General features: G+C 39.4%; 2 protein-coding genes and 1 long non-coding RNA gene across 5 annotated transcripts; all 3 read left to right on the forward strand.

The window, feature by feature from the left end:
* Positions 1-3,318: 3,318 nt before the first annotated feature.
* LOC135943247 (uncharacterized) lies at positions 3,319-5,498 on the forward strand. Its single transcript, XR_010575180.1, has 2 exons — positions 3,319-3,523; positions 4,972-5,498. It is a non-coding gene; the product is annotated as an uncharacterized LOC135943247 (long non-coding RNA).
* A 2,366-nt stretch (positions 5,499-7,864) lies between these two features.
* On the forward strand, positions 7,865-9,884 carry LOC135944177 (uncharacterized). 3 transcript variants are annotated; one of them, XM_065490964.1, is made up of 4 exons: positions 7,869-8,025; positions 8,209-8,262; positions 8,347-9,108; positions 9,297-9,884. In XM_065490964.1, exons 1-4 carry the CDS (start codon positions 7,941-7,943, stop codon positions 9,707-9,709), a joined length of 1,314 nt encoding a protein of 437 aa, XP_065347036.1. In that variant the 5' UTR covers positions 7,869-7,940; the 3' UTR covers positions 9,710-9,884. The 3 variants fall into 3 exon arrangements, with proteins under 3 accessions (XP_065347038.1, XP_065347036.1, XP_065347035.1); XM_065490966.1 differs by lacking the exon at positions 8,209-8,262 and having other exon boundaries at positions 7,865-8,025; positions 9,297-9,650; XM_065490963.1 differs by having other exon boundaries at positions 8,209-9,108.
* A 959-nt stretch (positions 9,885-10,843) lies between these two features.
* Positions 10,844-12,338, forward strand: LOC135942750 (50 kDa spicule matrix protein-like). The gene is made up of 3 exons (XM_065489031.1): positions 10,844-10,885; positions 10,945-11,086; positions 11,233-12,338. The coding sequence occupies exons 2-3, from the start codon at positions 10,978-10,980 to the stop codon at positions 12,114-12,116; spliced, it is 993 nt and encodes a 330-aa protein (XP_065345103.1). The 5' UTR covers positions 10,844-10,885; positions 10,945-10,977; the 3' UTR covers positions 12,117-12,338.
* Positions 12,339-15,108: the final 2,770 nt, after the last annotated feature.

The following is a 15,108-nucleotide window of genomic DNA, read 5'->3' on the forward strand; positions in this document are numbered from 1 at the left end:
TGTTTCCCACATTCAGACGCCATCTTGGATCTGCGCAGTGCGAACCAATTTTATCGCACATCTGGACCCCGCTGCTCTTAGTAAGGAATGCAATAAATAATTTGCTACACATAATTAAATTCCTGTTCTATGAACATAACTGATGCAATACATTGTTGAAAAACTACAACTACTCAGCGTTTTGTCATTTAATCTCACGTCACATCTATGCTACCTGCGTAGCACACGTGCAATGGAATTGCCTATAGTCCACATATTTCAGGCTCTGTACAGTACCTGTGTAGAGCAAGATGTAAGACAAAACAACAGGTAGGAAATAACTCAAAATTTGACAGACAGACACGATAGCAAGGGCGTAAAACCTCTCGAGTGCGCAGCTGACAAAGCATTTTTTCGTAGACAGCAATCGTGTTCCTTAAAGATTATCCGTCAACAAAACTAATGTATCGATTGGCGCCGACTTCTAGCGCTCGAAACGAGTTTGGCAGCCCGTGGCTGGTTTGGCCAACTGCAGAAAGCCCAGATTTTCCAAACTGGCCAACGAATGTTTCGACCTGTCAAGCCTCCTATATGTTCGCGCGCTGCACACAGAAGAATTGCGGAATTAATTAAACCCGTTTAATATGCCAAGATCAAGGCAACAAGAGAAATGCCAACTCGGCCCGACGTTATCTCGGCTGCGACCTGTGAAATTTGTTGTGCCTTTTTTATATATTAAGCTGATAAATATATTCTTTGACTACTTAAATCTAAACCATATTTCAATCCTACAAATAAATTGCAGTAGCGCCAGCGACTGAATTTTAAAGCAGTCCGCCCGGCCGTTTGGAATATTAATTATACTTTTAACTTTGAGCTAATGGTTTATTTTCTTTTATCAATATTTCTGTACATAATTTTTCAATTATAATTTGACAAGATATTTATTGGAAATATCCAGGCAAAAGATTAAAAAATAGGGTACAGTACGCAGATATTTTTTTTTTATCAAGTTTCAATTATAGAATTTCTTAGCTCTGCGAAGATTAAAGGATGGACATAGCTCACTAAAAATATTATGAGACGGGAAAATAGCGCACCGTTTGTATTGTACAGTGATTGTTTCGACCCCGCCTTTACTTCCAAAACAAAATTAATTAAAAGCAGAGAATTTCGAATCATCGATCGTTGATTGTCCAGCCTGCCACTTGCCCTCCTTTACAAAAATTTACACGCTCAAAATGTCATTCATTGTAACAAAAAGAAATTTTTTTATAAAAAAAGATTTATTTGGAAACTACAGACGTCCAGCCAATTCCGGAGAATTCACTGGCTGGTGCTTATTCTGCTGAACAAGGCATCTCAATTACAAGTACAATCTTCTAACTGGAAGGAAAATTTCCATGTACCCAAACCAAAATAGGTTTTTAGGCCCTGTAAATATAATAGCTTAGATTATTCATTAAAAATTTAAGAGTCCAGGAACATTATTTAATGAGCTAAAAAGAAAATTTTAGTATTGGTGAAATTGGAAAGCACCGGGAAATAATTTATGGGATCGTAAAAAATGGCATCATGCCTCGCATGCTCATCGTCAGTTTGGCGGCACAGTATTGCATCGATAACTAGGCGTTGTGCAAACACCACCTAAACATTCCGGTTATCCTTCAAATTTCGTATCACCTGAGCTTACAAAGTAATGATGTGTTTTTCATCGGCCCTAAAAATATCTCACTTTAACGTGGAATGCTTAAAGTGCAGAGAAAATACTATACAAAATTAAATTTAACGGTCACTAATTTAATCCTGAAACCAGTTTCAAACACATTCATAATTGCCCGAATCACAGGTAAATGCACACGGAATGCTGTGTTTAAAGATGTTAACTGTGCTGGGACAAATTGTTTCTAGATAAAAATCATTTGTGCACATCGATTTGCTGGAAGGTACGATCGTTGTGAAAGTGCATAAATATATAAATTTTTCAGTCTTTCTAGGACATGAGCAATTTTTACCAATCGAGCCTCATTCACTGATAATTTATTCGACGTCCCCTTCCCATAAAAAATGTTTTTGATCGCAGTTATAGCCGCCAGAAAGGTTAAAAAATTAAATTCCTTTAAATTTTGCGTGAAGCATGAAGCGTGGTTTTTCCTCCTCCTCTCCAAAGAAGAATATTTTCGGCTTTTATTAAGATTTCAAACGACGATAATTCATCCTGGTCCCTTGGGCCGAAACACCTGCGAGGAATGCGTGTGGTTTCTGTTTCTCCTTTAATTTCTTTCACAACCGTCCCATTCTATAGTGGACAGTACCAATTTGTAAAAAAAACTTGGTTTTGAATACATATAAAGGTTTTAGTTTGGAACTGAACGAATCCACGCTTTTTGTTGTTATCTTCGCGATATTTTTTCTTTTACAACGTTGCTGTCTGTTCAATGCATCGTTTACTTGTGTTGTTCGAGACATGAATACTAAAAAGCGCAATCTGCCCGCCGACTTTTTGCCAATGTTCAAGCTGGGTTTTGCTGTTCGAAAATGTCATTAGCAAGATTTTCCACTTTCAACTGCACAGTTGGGCTCTGGAGATGTGAAAGTGTTGCGACCGGGCCACTTGTTTCAGTTATGACGCGCACACTCGCTTTTCGAGAAATAAATAGCTTCACGCGTAATCGAATCGAGATTTAAATTGCAGATCAGGCGTGCATAAATTATTTCACCCACAGGTTGCTACTTAAACAAGGGGTAATTAAGTCAAATTTTTGCTTTAAGGTTTTTTCGTGAAAAAATAACAAAATAAAACGATTGCTTTGCGATACTTGGCGGTTAAAATAATTTCTTCCCTCTTAAGAACATCGGTTTGAATAACGTAATAAAACACAAATAATGACTTGTCGACAGGCGGGGAAAAAGTGGTAAGCATCAAGCCAATCGAAATGAGCCTTATAGTTAGTTTTGTATTTCTTCGGGGGATTTCCATACTTCAAATACATACGTTTGCGAATTTCATGATTCTTAAACAATTGGAAAAATTATTATTGTTTAGACACAAAATCAGGCAAATAGCCAAAATCCTTCGCAATATCTCAGAAGGACAATATTCGAATTTGGTATTTATATAAGCACAGAGTGTACCTCCATTTCTCTCGAACAGATATTCGCTCATTGAAATCCCCACAAGAGCGTTGGCAGCCAATACCGGCGTCCAGGAGTCGGTTTTGGCGAGAAAGTATTATGCAAGGCAATGCTATGCACATACTGACCGAACAGGAGGGGTTTTATATTATCCAAGCACTAAAATTGCTGGTGATTCTTGGTGAAATGGGGAATTGGGTTCTACTTATATAAACAAGTCAGGCAGCTTTGGAAAGAATTTCTTTACCTTACTCACGCGCTCTCGCGCGCACAAACTCACACACACACACGTCTGCTACTCAGGCTGGAGTCATGAGAGTCAAGCTTTCTTTTGCGGCGTTTCTTCTGCTTCTTCTCAAAGTGATGGCCATAAATCCTGAAAATCAGCGTGCCCATGCGCCCTTCGCAAGTAAGTCACTGAATCCATTCTTCCGATAACGCGAGCACCAATCATTTCTCTCTTTGAAGTATGTTCTCGAGAATTACGATCTTTTACCTAATCTCAACAATGGCTTTAGTGTCTGTGAAAACTTAAATTCGTCCTGGTCCCGGCAAAATTGCGTAACTTTCAACAACCAAACGCGAATTTCCTTGTTGCAAGAAAAGGTCAACAATCAATTCGACAATGAAAATTTGGGTGTTTGTTGAACGTTGCGCAATTTTACCGGGACCAGGACGAATTTAAGTATTTTACTTGGCTATGCAGTTCCTGCTTCAGGCTTTTATTTTACCATTTTGAATAAATAATAAAGTAGAGCTTTAACAGGCAAACAATTTAGGTTATTTTGCATTGCTTGATTCGTTTGTGAAATTTAGCAAGAGTTTATCTCTGCTATGTGCAATAATGATAATTAAATCAGGACCAAGAAAAAGTTAAATTTCAGTCTTTGCCAAATTTATTCAAATATGAAATGATTTTTCACTTGATTTCGATCTCTTTCGTCAAATTGTAAAATAAATCGTGGTTTTACAGTAGGGAGACACTGCTTGAATAGCATGCAAACTTGGGGACTGATGTTCTCAATAATTTAAACGGCAACCCAGCAAATTTTTAAACATAAAATAGCATTGCAATTAAAGATACAAACTTTTGTATTGCTTTACTCTGCATAAAGTTGTGGTAGCGACGATTGCCAGTAACTGCTCACAAAAAACACAAATTCGAAAGTGCTCCAAAAATTGCTTCACAAATGATAGAACAATTAAAAGTCAACCCTTTGTCAGAAGTTACAGGCAATCGCCACTGACACAGCGTAAATAGATTATTAAGTTATTATTTGTTATTGTGTCGACAATTTAGCTATTATTTGTTACGTGGAGCATACATTTTTAAAATTAAGCATCATTTTCAAGAAATCAAACAGCAGAAATAGACAGACGTGCGTATTTGTTGAATCCTACATAATAAATTTATGTAGTAAAATGTTAAACAATTCAAAAAATTAAAAAACGGGCATACAAAATGCATAACTATAAAAATACTGCAAACATTATTAGTTATTTCATTTTAACAGACGTCTTAATGCAGTGCTGAAAAATTTCGATTGAAACTTAAGGCGACTAAAGAATAATCAAGAATCACGAATAACATTAAAGCAGGATTATCTCATATGAAAAATCTCTAATTCCTGTAAAACTATAATTCTACTCTCTGTTAAAAAGCGGAACACCCGCCGTGTGGGGCCTGCCAAACGCGTGCTACGTCTGTCTGATTTACGATGCTGTCGTTTGCATGTAGTCATATATATCATCCCGAAACCTCTTGTAATTTTGTGTGAGAAATTTGAAACAAAAGCTTTACTCGAATTCCCAATGCTGTGTATTTTTTCCTAAATAGAAAATGTTAAATTGTTCCAGCTATCTCAAGAACTGCACGGGCCACCAAACAAAACGGAAGGATTTTCGGCTTGTGGGAAAAAATTCGGCCTGCCAGCTATTTTGGATTTTGGGGAACTTCAGGCTGGCCGAGTTTCACTAATCCAACCGCCGTACACAATCACTTCCACTTTGGACCCAACGGAAACAATGGAAACAACGGGAATAGTGGAAACGGGAATGGAAATCACGGAAATGGGAACCACGGAAACGGGAACCATGGAAATCACGGAAATGGAAACAACGGGTATTGGAACGGAAACTGGTACGGAAATTGTCCCAGCTGTTCAACTGGCAGGAAAGTCGCAGTGAAACACGCTAAGGCTTCCACCACTAAAAACTCAGGCCAAAAGACGAAGAGCAATTCGGCGCCAAAGAGGGGTGGATCGTGGTTCATTTTTTAAAACTCCACTACTTCAATATTATCTTGTTTTATGTGTGTGTTTTGTTATTGCAATATCTGTAATGGTATTGAGCTTTACTGTTAAATAAGTAATTAAATACTTGAATATATTGTTTCATTTCCTCACGAAATTCCACTTTTAATATGTAAAAGCTGTTAATTGTTAAAAACAGTGAATTAATTTTGGACTGTGATATTTCGCTGATCAATAATGGAATTAAAAACCATCAGGTCAATATGAAACCAAAATATGATAATCTTGAATTCTTTTTCTCACCTCCTTATCGAAATTTTAGCTGTCTTTCATTCTCACGTTAATGTTCGTTCGAGTCCGAGAGTGTTCTACTTTCCATCTAATATAAAATCCTGCTGTACATCGCAGCGGGGCACAAGCTTTCGGACCGTGAGGTGTTCATCATGATTATCGCATCCTCAGCTTTCGTTTTGCTCTCATTGCTAGCTACTCCTCAACTGATGCTGCAGCTTCCACCACGAGGAATCTACAGCCCTGTCGTAGGTCAGTAAATGTAATAAAACTTACGCATAACCATGCGCACGTGCCCAGCTGACAAATTAGAAATTCATTTGTGAGAGCTTAAATTTATGTGACTTTCATCATCAGCTCAGATTCAAGGCAATCAAGTGTGTGGACGGCGGTTCGCTATGAACAAAAAATCCTCTCTAGCCGTTCGGGCCACGTGCGGTAGATTTTTTTTCTAGAAAAAGGCGAGTCTATCGCCCTCACGAAAAGGGCAGAGCTCAGGCGTCAATCCAATGCGCTTGCTATAAAATATTTAAATCATTTCATGCTTTAACCGGTTTTTCCACTCTTCCGCAGCAAATAACAAACATGCAGCAAGAAGGCGTTCCTAAAGCAATATCTCACTGTAGATCAAAGGGACATAAATTCCGATCATTAATTAAATTTTTACAACGCATCAATCATTAGGATGTCATTAATATTACGTGGGAGGTGCTATTGAACTTTATATAAAATATTTTCATGTTGATCGTACCTAACATTGTATTTTATGTTAAGACTGCAAATTCGTGCAATAATGAGTACAGTATGCAATACGCATGATCGGTGTGCTCACCAAGTTGCCTACATTTTCATTCCATTAATAATATGAAGTTTGCAAAATTGCAATAAGGTGGTACAATTAATAAGTTTCTTGTAATTTATTCAGGAAATGCCAATACTGTACTTCACGACTACTTATTGAAAATTGTGGCCAATCAACCTTCTCTCAAAAAGAAAGAACAGATTACTCAACTTCCCAATAGTATTTAGATTTCCATATAATATGGTGTTCTTCCTCGAGTCAATCAAATTTTTGAAATAAATGTTATACCTCATTCTTAAGTAAAAGTGAATAGGAAGATCAATAACCAAAAGCAACGAAAAAATATATAGAAACGATCAAAAATTGTAAATTAAAATATTTTCTATTGTTTTTAGAGCCACTGAAAATTAAAAATAAACATGTCCAGCTCTAATGTGTTTTTTTTTTTATTTAAATATTTAATATTTTCGTTATCTTACTGTGTCAAATGATGAAATTTCAGGAACGGAATTTGTTCACCAAGTCAGCGCCGTAAACGTGCCTCTCGGAGCGCATCTCGAGAAAGGATTGCACTGGAATCTTCTGTTCAAACCGTATCAACGACCTGCACCACTCCCGCCTTACTCGCATCATCACGTGCAAAACCACTTCTGGATCGCATTTGGACCAAATGAAATGAATGGGAATAGTGGGAACAATAGACATTGAATAGAAAGGCCTATTTAATTATTTATTTAAAACTTGTTAGAGTTTAAATGTTTCAATATATAAATAGAGATACTTAAATTAAGTCAACTTCCAGAAAATTTGAGATAGCCAAAGGATCACAGGACTTTTAACTCCATTTGGAGGTTGCCCTAATTGTACTTTCAAAAAATATAAATTAAAAAACGATTAAAATGCCAGAATATGAAAGTTTCCTCTTTAGTGAGGAGAATAAAATAAATTATAAATAATGATGATATAAACGAACTTGTCTTAAACGTTAGAAATGCTTCCCTCTAGTGAAAATTTAAAGTTTTTAAAATTTTGTAGCATAATTATGCAATTTTTAGTGGAAAACATCAGGCAAGACTATTTGCGTGTGTTTTAAAATGTTTTGTCGGTGAGCATCACCCAATTTAACGTTTTTAAAAATTTCTTAAATACCAATTTCCAAAAATAAGTGGCTGATTTATTCAGATTATTTCATTTGAATGAAAAATTTAAGTCTCATAAACTTTTAACGAGTGGTGAAAAATCACAGCGATAAAATCAAATCAAAAAAGAATTTGGGAGGGAGTTGACTTTTGAAGAATGGGCGGAGGATCCTTTTCCTCGCGTATTTCTTTGGTTCCCCTCTTCTTTGCTTTTTTGTCCTCCCGAATTCTGCTTTGGAAGAAATGAACGAAGAGCAAGATATAAAAGCAGCTGCCTGTTTCACTTTCTATTTCTCTCGCTTCTGCCGATCTTTCGCTCTGAGTTCGCCACAGCGCGCCCCGATGATGGGGGTGGCGTTGAAAGCTCTCACTCTATCGCTCTTAGCGAGCATACTAGTATTCCACGTGCATGGCGAATCAAGTACACGTAAGTTACTCATTTATTTTTACTATATATCTAGTGCTCTAAATTTTTTCGTTACTTCCTACTTTGATATTCTGCTCAAAAGTTAAACATATTTTATTTAAATTCGTCTAAAACATGTATTTTTGTACCAACATGCAATTATTACCTTGCCAGAACTAAATAGAAACAAAAACATTCTTTCAGGGCACTCTGATGCCATTGATAATGGTGATCAAGAGGCATTGTCTAGATCTGCAGGTTGGTTCAAAAATGCATGGCCCAGCAATGAATACAATTACAAACGATTGACCGCTGATGAGCAAATTAACGACTTTCACGCAGAGCTAAATACCGCTCAGCAAGGCGGTGGAATGGGCTCAAGAATCAACCTCGGCACAGGAGGATCACATCGCAGGAGAGCTCGACAAGCAGATGGTGAAACCATTGAAATCGATCCTGACATATTCTCCGGAGTCTCTGCACTTGACACGAACCCTGGCAACACTGGCAAGGCAGGTGGCACCGGCAGGCAAGGCGGCGGCGGCGGCGGCGGCCCAGGTGGAGGCGGCGGCGGCCCAGGCGGCGGCGGCGGCCCAGGAGGCGGCGGTGGTGGCCCAGGAGGAGGCGGCGGCGGCCCAGGTGGAGGCGGCGGCGGCCCAGGAGGCGGTGGTGGCCCAGGAGGAGGCGGCGGCGGCCCGGGCGGCGGCGGTGGTGGCCCAGGCGGCGGCGGCGGCCCAGGTGGAGGCGGCGGTGGCCCAGGAGGAGGCGGCGGCGGCCCAGGCGGCGGTGGTGGCCCAGGAGGAGGTGGCGGCGGCCCAGGCGGCGGTGGCGGCCCAGGTGGAGGCGGCGGCGGCCCAGGTGGAGGCGGCGGCGGCCCAGGAGGCGGCGGCGGCGGTGGCCCAGGAGGCGGCGGCGGCGGCCCAGGTGGAGGCGGCGGCGGCCCAGGCGGCGGCGGTGGCGGCCCAGGTGGCGGCAGCCCAGGCGGAGGCGGCGGTGGCAGCCCAGGCGGCGGCGGCGGTGGTGGCGGCAGCCAAGGCTGCAATTGCAACAACGGCAATGGCAACAACTGGAACAATGGCAACAACTGCAACAACGGACACGGAGGTGAATAAGTCTGAAAACGCTTTTAAACAAGATGCTCATGTTGAATTGTTTGATGCTAAAATTGAAAATTAAATATATATTTCACTCCAAAAATTTATTTAAAGCAGCTGCTAAATTTAATTTATGGACCGTGCTATCATAGCCTCTTTCATTTTGAAAATTAAACTACTGCAATCTTAATATTCCAGGCAACGGATTCGGGAGACCCGGATTTGGAAGACCTGGATTCGGCAGGCCTAACTTCGGTGGATGGAGGCCAGGTGGCTGTGGCGGAAGACCTTCAAGGCCGCCATTTGGACGTCCCCCTGCTTGGGGTTGCAACAGAAATAACTTCTTTGGAGTTTCACCCTGCGGATATCCATCGCCTCCTCCGAGGGTGCAATGTAGTTTTATGAGCAATCCATTTGATGACCAATATAGCTATAATAACTGGGGCTCTTGGGGCTCGTCGGGTTCGTCGGGTTCGTGGAATAACTGGGGTGATTACGATGATTTTGGGGATTCCTGGAATAATAATGGCAACGATAATGACGATATTGGGGGGCTTCTTTGTGGCGGCGGGAAAGTTTTTTGCAATGGAAATTACTGTGGATGCGTTTGAAATGAAAAGGAGCAAGCTTATTATTTCTGAAATATTCATCGATTTATTGCTCAAGGCTGCTTCCGTTAAAGGAGTCGATTATTGTGTAATTGTTTGTAAGAATGTGCTGATATGAAGAATAAAAAGTGTAGAACGTTATAAAATAAAGTATTTTCCATTATGTATTCTCCCTTAAGTTATTTGTTTGATTTTGCAAAATAATTTACTTTCCTTACACAAAATAAAATGACAATTTACTAGACAATCAGATTTTAGCAAAAGAAATTAAAAATGAAAAGGCGGAATTTATTTAAAACTTGCGGAAATTTATCTCGAAAATTTTCAAATAATAACCAGAAAAATCACACAAAAAACAGCATTTTAAAAAGCAAAAAAATCCTACCTCCTGCGACGCATTTGCCATAAGGGCAAAAGAAAAATTCCGTGTCTCTTTTGTCCTTGAAATCGGACGTCAGGTCGTTCAACTTTTGACGACAACCCTGAACCAAGAGGCTTGTTTGCCGAAACCGCTCCCACCGGCGATCGTTTTTGAGTCGGATATTGATTGTGCCTGCCAGCTCACGGTCGCAAACTGGCCTTTCAAAGATGGGAATGCAACCAAGTCAGGAAACGCTTCCTAGGATTTACGAAATCTGAGAAAAGTTTGAATAAACTAAATGCATATTAAGGATTCGAGAGTCGAGAGCCGTATAAATTTATTTTCAGTGCACCAATCTGGACACAAAAAAGCAAAGCCACTTAAAATTTCAGTTTCAATTGCAGATTTAAAAAATTACTTCAAAATGTTAATAGATTAAAAAAGGAACAATATATTACAATTTTAATGACAGAAAGTATACATTGGGGCGAAAAAATTACTAGTAACACCATGTCGTGAGCCATTAAAGATATTCTATTCTATGAAGAAAACATATGAATTGGTGAGTGCTAAATTTCACATCAAATTAATTTTGGTAAAAAAAAAATACAGAACACCCACTTGCTGCCAGAGTCCGAGGGATTTTTTTACCATTTTTCCCTACTCCTTTCTACCACTCCTCTGTGAATATTCGCTAAAAGAAGGGAACCAGTGAGAATGGAAGTGGAAAAGAGGCGGCGAAAATCCCTTCTCGTTCTCCTTCTCACCAAAGCTCGTTTTATTCTTTGAGAAGCAGCTCCCAAGGGTTGACAACGATGGTAAGCTTATCATTTAACTTGGCACTGGATACTATTTTATTTTTTATGCAATATTCTAGGGCTCATAACAGCGCCAGAAAATCAATTTAGATATGGATTTGCCCATAATCGTAGCAGTTGCTCTTATTTTCAACACTGTCGTCTGCACTGACGTCAACAACGTCCATCAAAACAACAGCGTCGTCGAAGATGTTGTTACACGTGAGTATTTTGCAACATTGTTAACTCAGTTAAGAAAAAATTTGATACAAATAGCCGTTTTTTTCTCAATCTATTTGAAATGGCTTTGAATTATGTGATGAGAAAAAATATTTTTTCTGATGGTTACATTCTCTATTCTATTTCAGTCCCGTTTACTGAAAAACCAAGCCAGCAAAATGCGGGAATCAGGCATTACCTAAAGGCTGATTTCCCACCAAGAATTAGACCCTCAAATAGAGCTTCGCCATCAGAAAAGACACAAGCTGAAAAGTTTGCGGCAGAATTTCAACAATGGGCTGACTACAACTACAAAAGAAGACCCCCGTCAGGAAATGGTCCTTCACCTGGCGGTAATAACCCTGGAGGGGATAATAACCCAGGAGGGGGTAATAACCCAGGTGAGGGTGATACCCCAGGAGGGGGTAATATCCCTGGAGGGGGTTATAACCCTGGAGGAGGCAGTAATCCCGGAGGGGGTGGTTACCCTGGAGATGGCAACTATCCCAGAGGGGGTTATAACCCTGGGGGAGGCAATAATCCCGGAGGGGGTGGTTACCCTGGATGGGGCAATAACCCTGGAGGAGGCAATCCCCCTGGAGGGGGTGGTTACCCTGGATGGGGTAATTATCCCGGAGGGGGTTATAACCCTGGGGGAGGCAGTAATCCCGGAGGGGGTGGTCACCCTGGTTGGGGTAATAATCCTGGAGGGGGTGGTAACCCTGGAGGTGGTGGTCACCCTGGCTGGGGAAATAACCCTGGAGGATGTGGATGTTCTAGAAATGGGCCTGCATGTGAGTCTTGCAACAGCTGTTGTTCGTGCTGTAATTCGTGCAGCCAATGCTCTTCTGGTAGATGTCAGCCCCCACCTCCGCCTCCTTGTCAAATGAACAGAAATAATTATTACGGTCGTGATCTGCATTCAGGGTTTGAAGACTGGGGAAATCGATGGGCAGACAGAAATAACTGGAACTATCCACACTATGATAGCAATTATTACGGTCGTGGACTAGACTACGATTCATATTATTAGGCTCGCAAACTTTTAAAGGTGATATTTGTCGGGCATTGGAAATGCAAAATACTTACATGCTTATTTTTTTCCCAATTGTAAACCGGACCTAGATGTATCAAGAACCAATTGATAGGTGTGATTGTAGTTTATAATAAAAAAATTAAATATGTATTTGTTTTGTGTATTGCAAGGCTGTTGTACTGAATAAACGCGTCAATAAAATTACGTATTTTTTGTTCATTTCACCTTTTTCAATTTCTTCCCTCTTAGGAATATCGGTTTGAATAACGTAATAAATCACAAATAATGACTTGTCGATTGGCGGGGAAAAAGTGGCAAGCAACTCACATTGTCAGCAGGCCCGGATAGCCCATCGGGCGAATCGGGCAATGGCCCGGTGGGCAGCGGCCCAAGTGGGCCGCCGGGCCGGCCACCAGACCGGCCGCAGGACTGGCCGCCCGCCGACACTTGATTAACTCAATTCCTTAAAATAGCACGTCTCGTTGTGCGCCCCGCGATCTGGGTACACAAACACCCAGACTGAAAATTTCAGTGTTATTTTATATTTTGTTTTGAAAAATTCTTCCAAATTTTCAAAAAAAAAAAAATACCACACATTTTTGATTTTTCAGGTTCTTTGCAACTCTAAATCTCGGGTGCTAACCATCAGAAATGCATAAACTACCCACCGTTAGAGTTGACCCAACCTCCACTAACCAGCCAAAGTGTTTAGGGGGTAATAACCCTCATTCCCTTTTAACCCCATTGCTTTAATTTTGAAAAAAATATTTTAGCATGCTTCCTCTGGGCTTTAACATAGTTTAAATTACCCAACACTACTTCTTAACTACCACTACGTCCCTTATTTTAAAATTAATACAGACAAATATATTTTAAAAGTAAAAACACAAGTTAATACATTAGTTTTGTGTTTTTACTTTTTTTGAAGTTTTTTTTTGTATTACCACTTACAATTAGGGATGGAAGGAAAGCACCTCTAAGCCCATTAGCTGGTCAGGGGAGGTGGAGATTAGTCCAACGGTGTTAATATTAGCAATTTTAATGGTTAAAACCCGAGATTTCGAGTGTGCAAAATTCGGAAAGTCAAAAAATATAGTGATTTTTGTGTTGATCCAACAGTTTAAACTCCAAAATCTCGAGTTTTAACCATCACAATTGAAAAAATTTCCCACCGTTAGACTCGTCTCGACCTTCCCTAAGCAGCTAAAGTATTTACGGGGTGATTATGAGTCATATATTTTTGTCTAAGCCAACGTAACCAAAAAACGTCGAAACTTTGGCCAGTAAAATGTCTCATATTTCCATTGTAGATAGATGATATAACCATAAAGTACTATCAAGTAATAAAACTGATTTTTCTGATTTTGTATGGTTTGATGAATTAATATATGACTGTCACAGCTGTGAACAGTTTTAAATGTTTCCAAGAAATAAACATATTTGGCAATACTAGCCAAATTTTAATTAATTTTATTCAAACAATTCCTTTAAATAAAAATAATGTTTCTGCGCAGACATAAATTCACGAGTGTACGTGACTTTAAGCCCTTTCTCCATTTCTCTTCGATTAAAACAAACCTGCATGGCCGTGAGAATTTTTACCCATTTCTTTTATTGAGCAAATATAGTGGCTATTTCGGTGACAATGATATATTTCCTTGTTGCGGAGGAACTCACAACTGAAAATATTAATAACTCTTTGATTAATTAAAATAAATGGTTATTAATGATTTTCAAACAGTAACTGCAGTTACATGCAAATTAGAAAATGAAGCTGGCGTTGCCATAAATTCTAAATGGCTTAGACAGTGCGAGCTTCGAACAGTGTTTTAATTGAAAATAACTGTTAGAACGGTGTTCTGGTAAAATATATAATGCACGAAAATATAAAATCGCCCGTAATTTAGAATTATTAGAGACTTTGTTGAATACCTTTTCAAAAGTCATCCAACATTTAAATTAAAGTATAAAGCGTACATATCATAGATCATTGTTACAATTGATTAATAAATCTATTTAGGTATTAACACGATAATAAGTATTTACTGCCAGCTGACCATGCTCCAAAGTGAGCATTTTTTTGCAAACTAGTGAGTCACATAAGTAATTATTGTAACATAAGAATTGAAAACAAGCGACAGAATTGGTTTTTTGTGTCACCTATATTTACACTACTTTAAATTAAGTGTGAAAAACAAATAATGCTGGTTTCGTTTGACGTATTTGGTTCATGAAAGAATTAGAAGACTTCTAATACTTTTGTTTGAAAAGTGATAACCTATTCCACCGTGCTGATAGGCTGGCATTGGAGTAATTCCTTCTATTCCGTCTAGCAGGGAGGGATTGTTTGATTGGTCGGTTAATTGGCTTTATGACGATTACGACTGATGAATGGTGACAGAGAAGCTGCTTATTATATATTCATGGTTCACGGTCGCATTGTGGCTCCGCGCGCCACTGAAGTTGTTTTCTTTTATTGTTTTTTTCCTTTCTATGATATACTAGACACCTTGCGGCGTTGTGAGGACAGGCTCAAAACTGCTGACTGCACACACAAGTTGACAATTAACATCTTCTGCAAAAGGGAGGGAAATTTTCTTAGGTCCGTTTCAGTTCCTTTCCTTGTTCAAATTCTTAAAAAATTAATATTATTAAATATATATATATATATATATATATATATATATATAAAGTTTTTCGACGAACAACTACGTCTTTAAAAATCCATTTAAACAATATGCATCTTTTGCAAACGGGCTTCACCTTTCTCGTGAGCGCATGACGTCGTTACTAATCCGCAACAAACAAGTTTATTCACAACATGCAAATAGCGGGTTTGCACGCGTCCACTTTGCAATGAAAATGAAGAGTTATCTATCGCCGCAGGCAGTGTAACAACTTGCATCATTACCTTCCGCGGCCGCGTGTCACGTGTGAAACAATAACCCACACTCATAAGTGCACACGATCCTGGCGTCTTTCACCATAT

This window comes from Cloeon dipterum, chromosome 4, assembly GCF_949628265.1.
Source record: "Cloeon dipterum chromosome 4, ieCloDipt1.1, whole genome shotgun sequence".
Taxonomy (NCBI): Eukaryota; Metazoa; Arthropoda; class Insecta; order Ephemeroptera; family Baetidae; genus Cloeon; species Cloeon dipterum.

Coding starts and splice junctions, on each gene's coding strand:
- LOC135944177 (XM_065490963.1), top strand. CDS start 7,941: ATGATGGGGGTGGCGTTGAAAGCTCTCACTCTATCGCTCTTAGCGAGC. Junction 8,026..8,208: donor GCATGGCGAATCAAGTACAC/GTAAGTTACTCA, acceptor ACATTCTTTCAG/GGCACTCTGATGCCATTGAT. Junction 9,109..9,296: donor CTGCAACAACGGACACGGAG/GTGAATAAGTCT, acceptor TTAATATTCCAG/GCAACGGATTCGGGAGACCC.
- LOC135942750 (XM_065489031.1), top strand. CDS start 10,978: ATGGATTTGCCCATAATCGTAGCAGTTGCTCTTATTTTCAACACTGTC. Junction 11,087..11,232: donor CGTCGAAGATGTTGTTACAC/GTGAGTATTTTG, acceptor ATTCTATTTCAG/TCCCGTTTACTGAAAAACCA.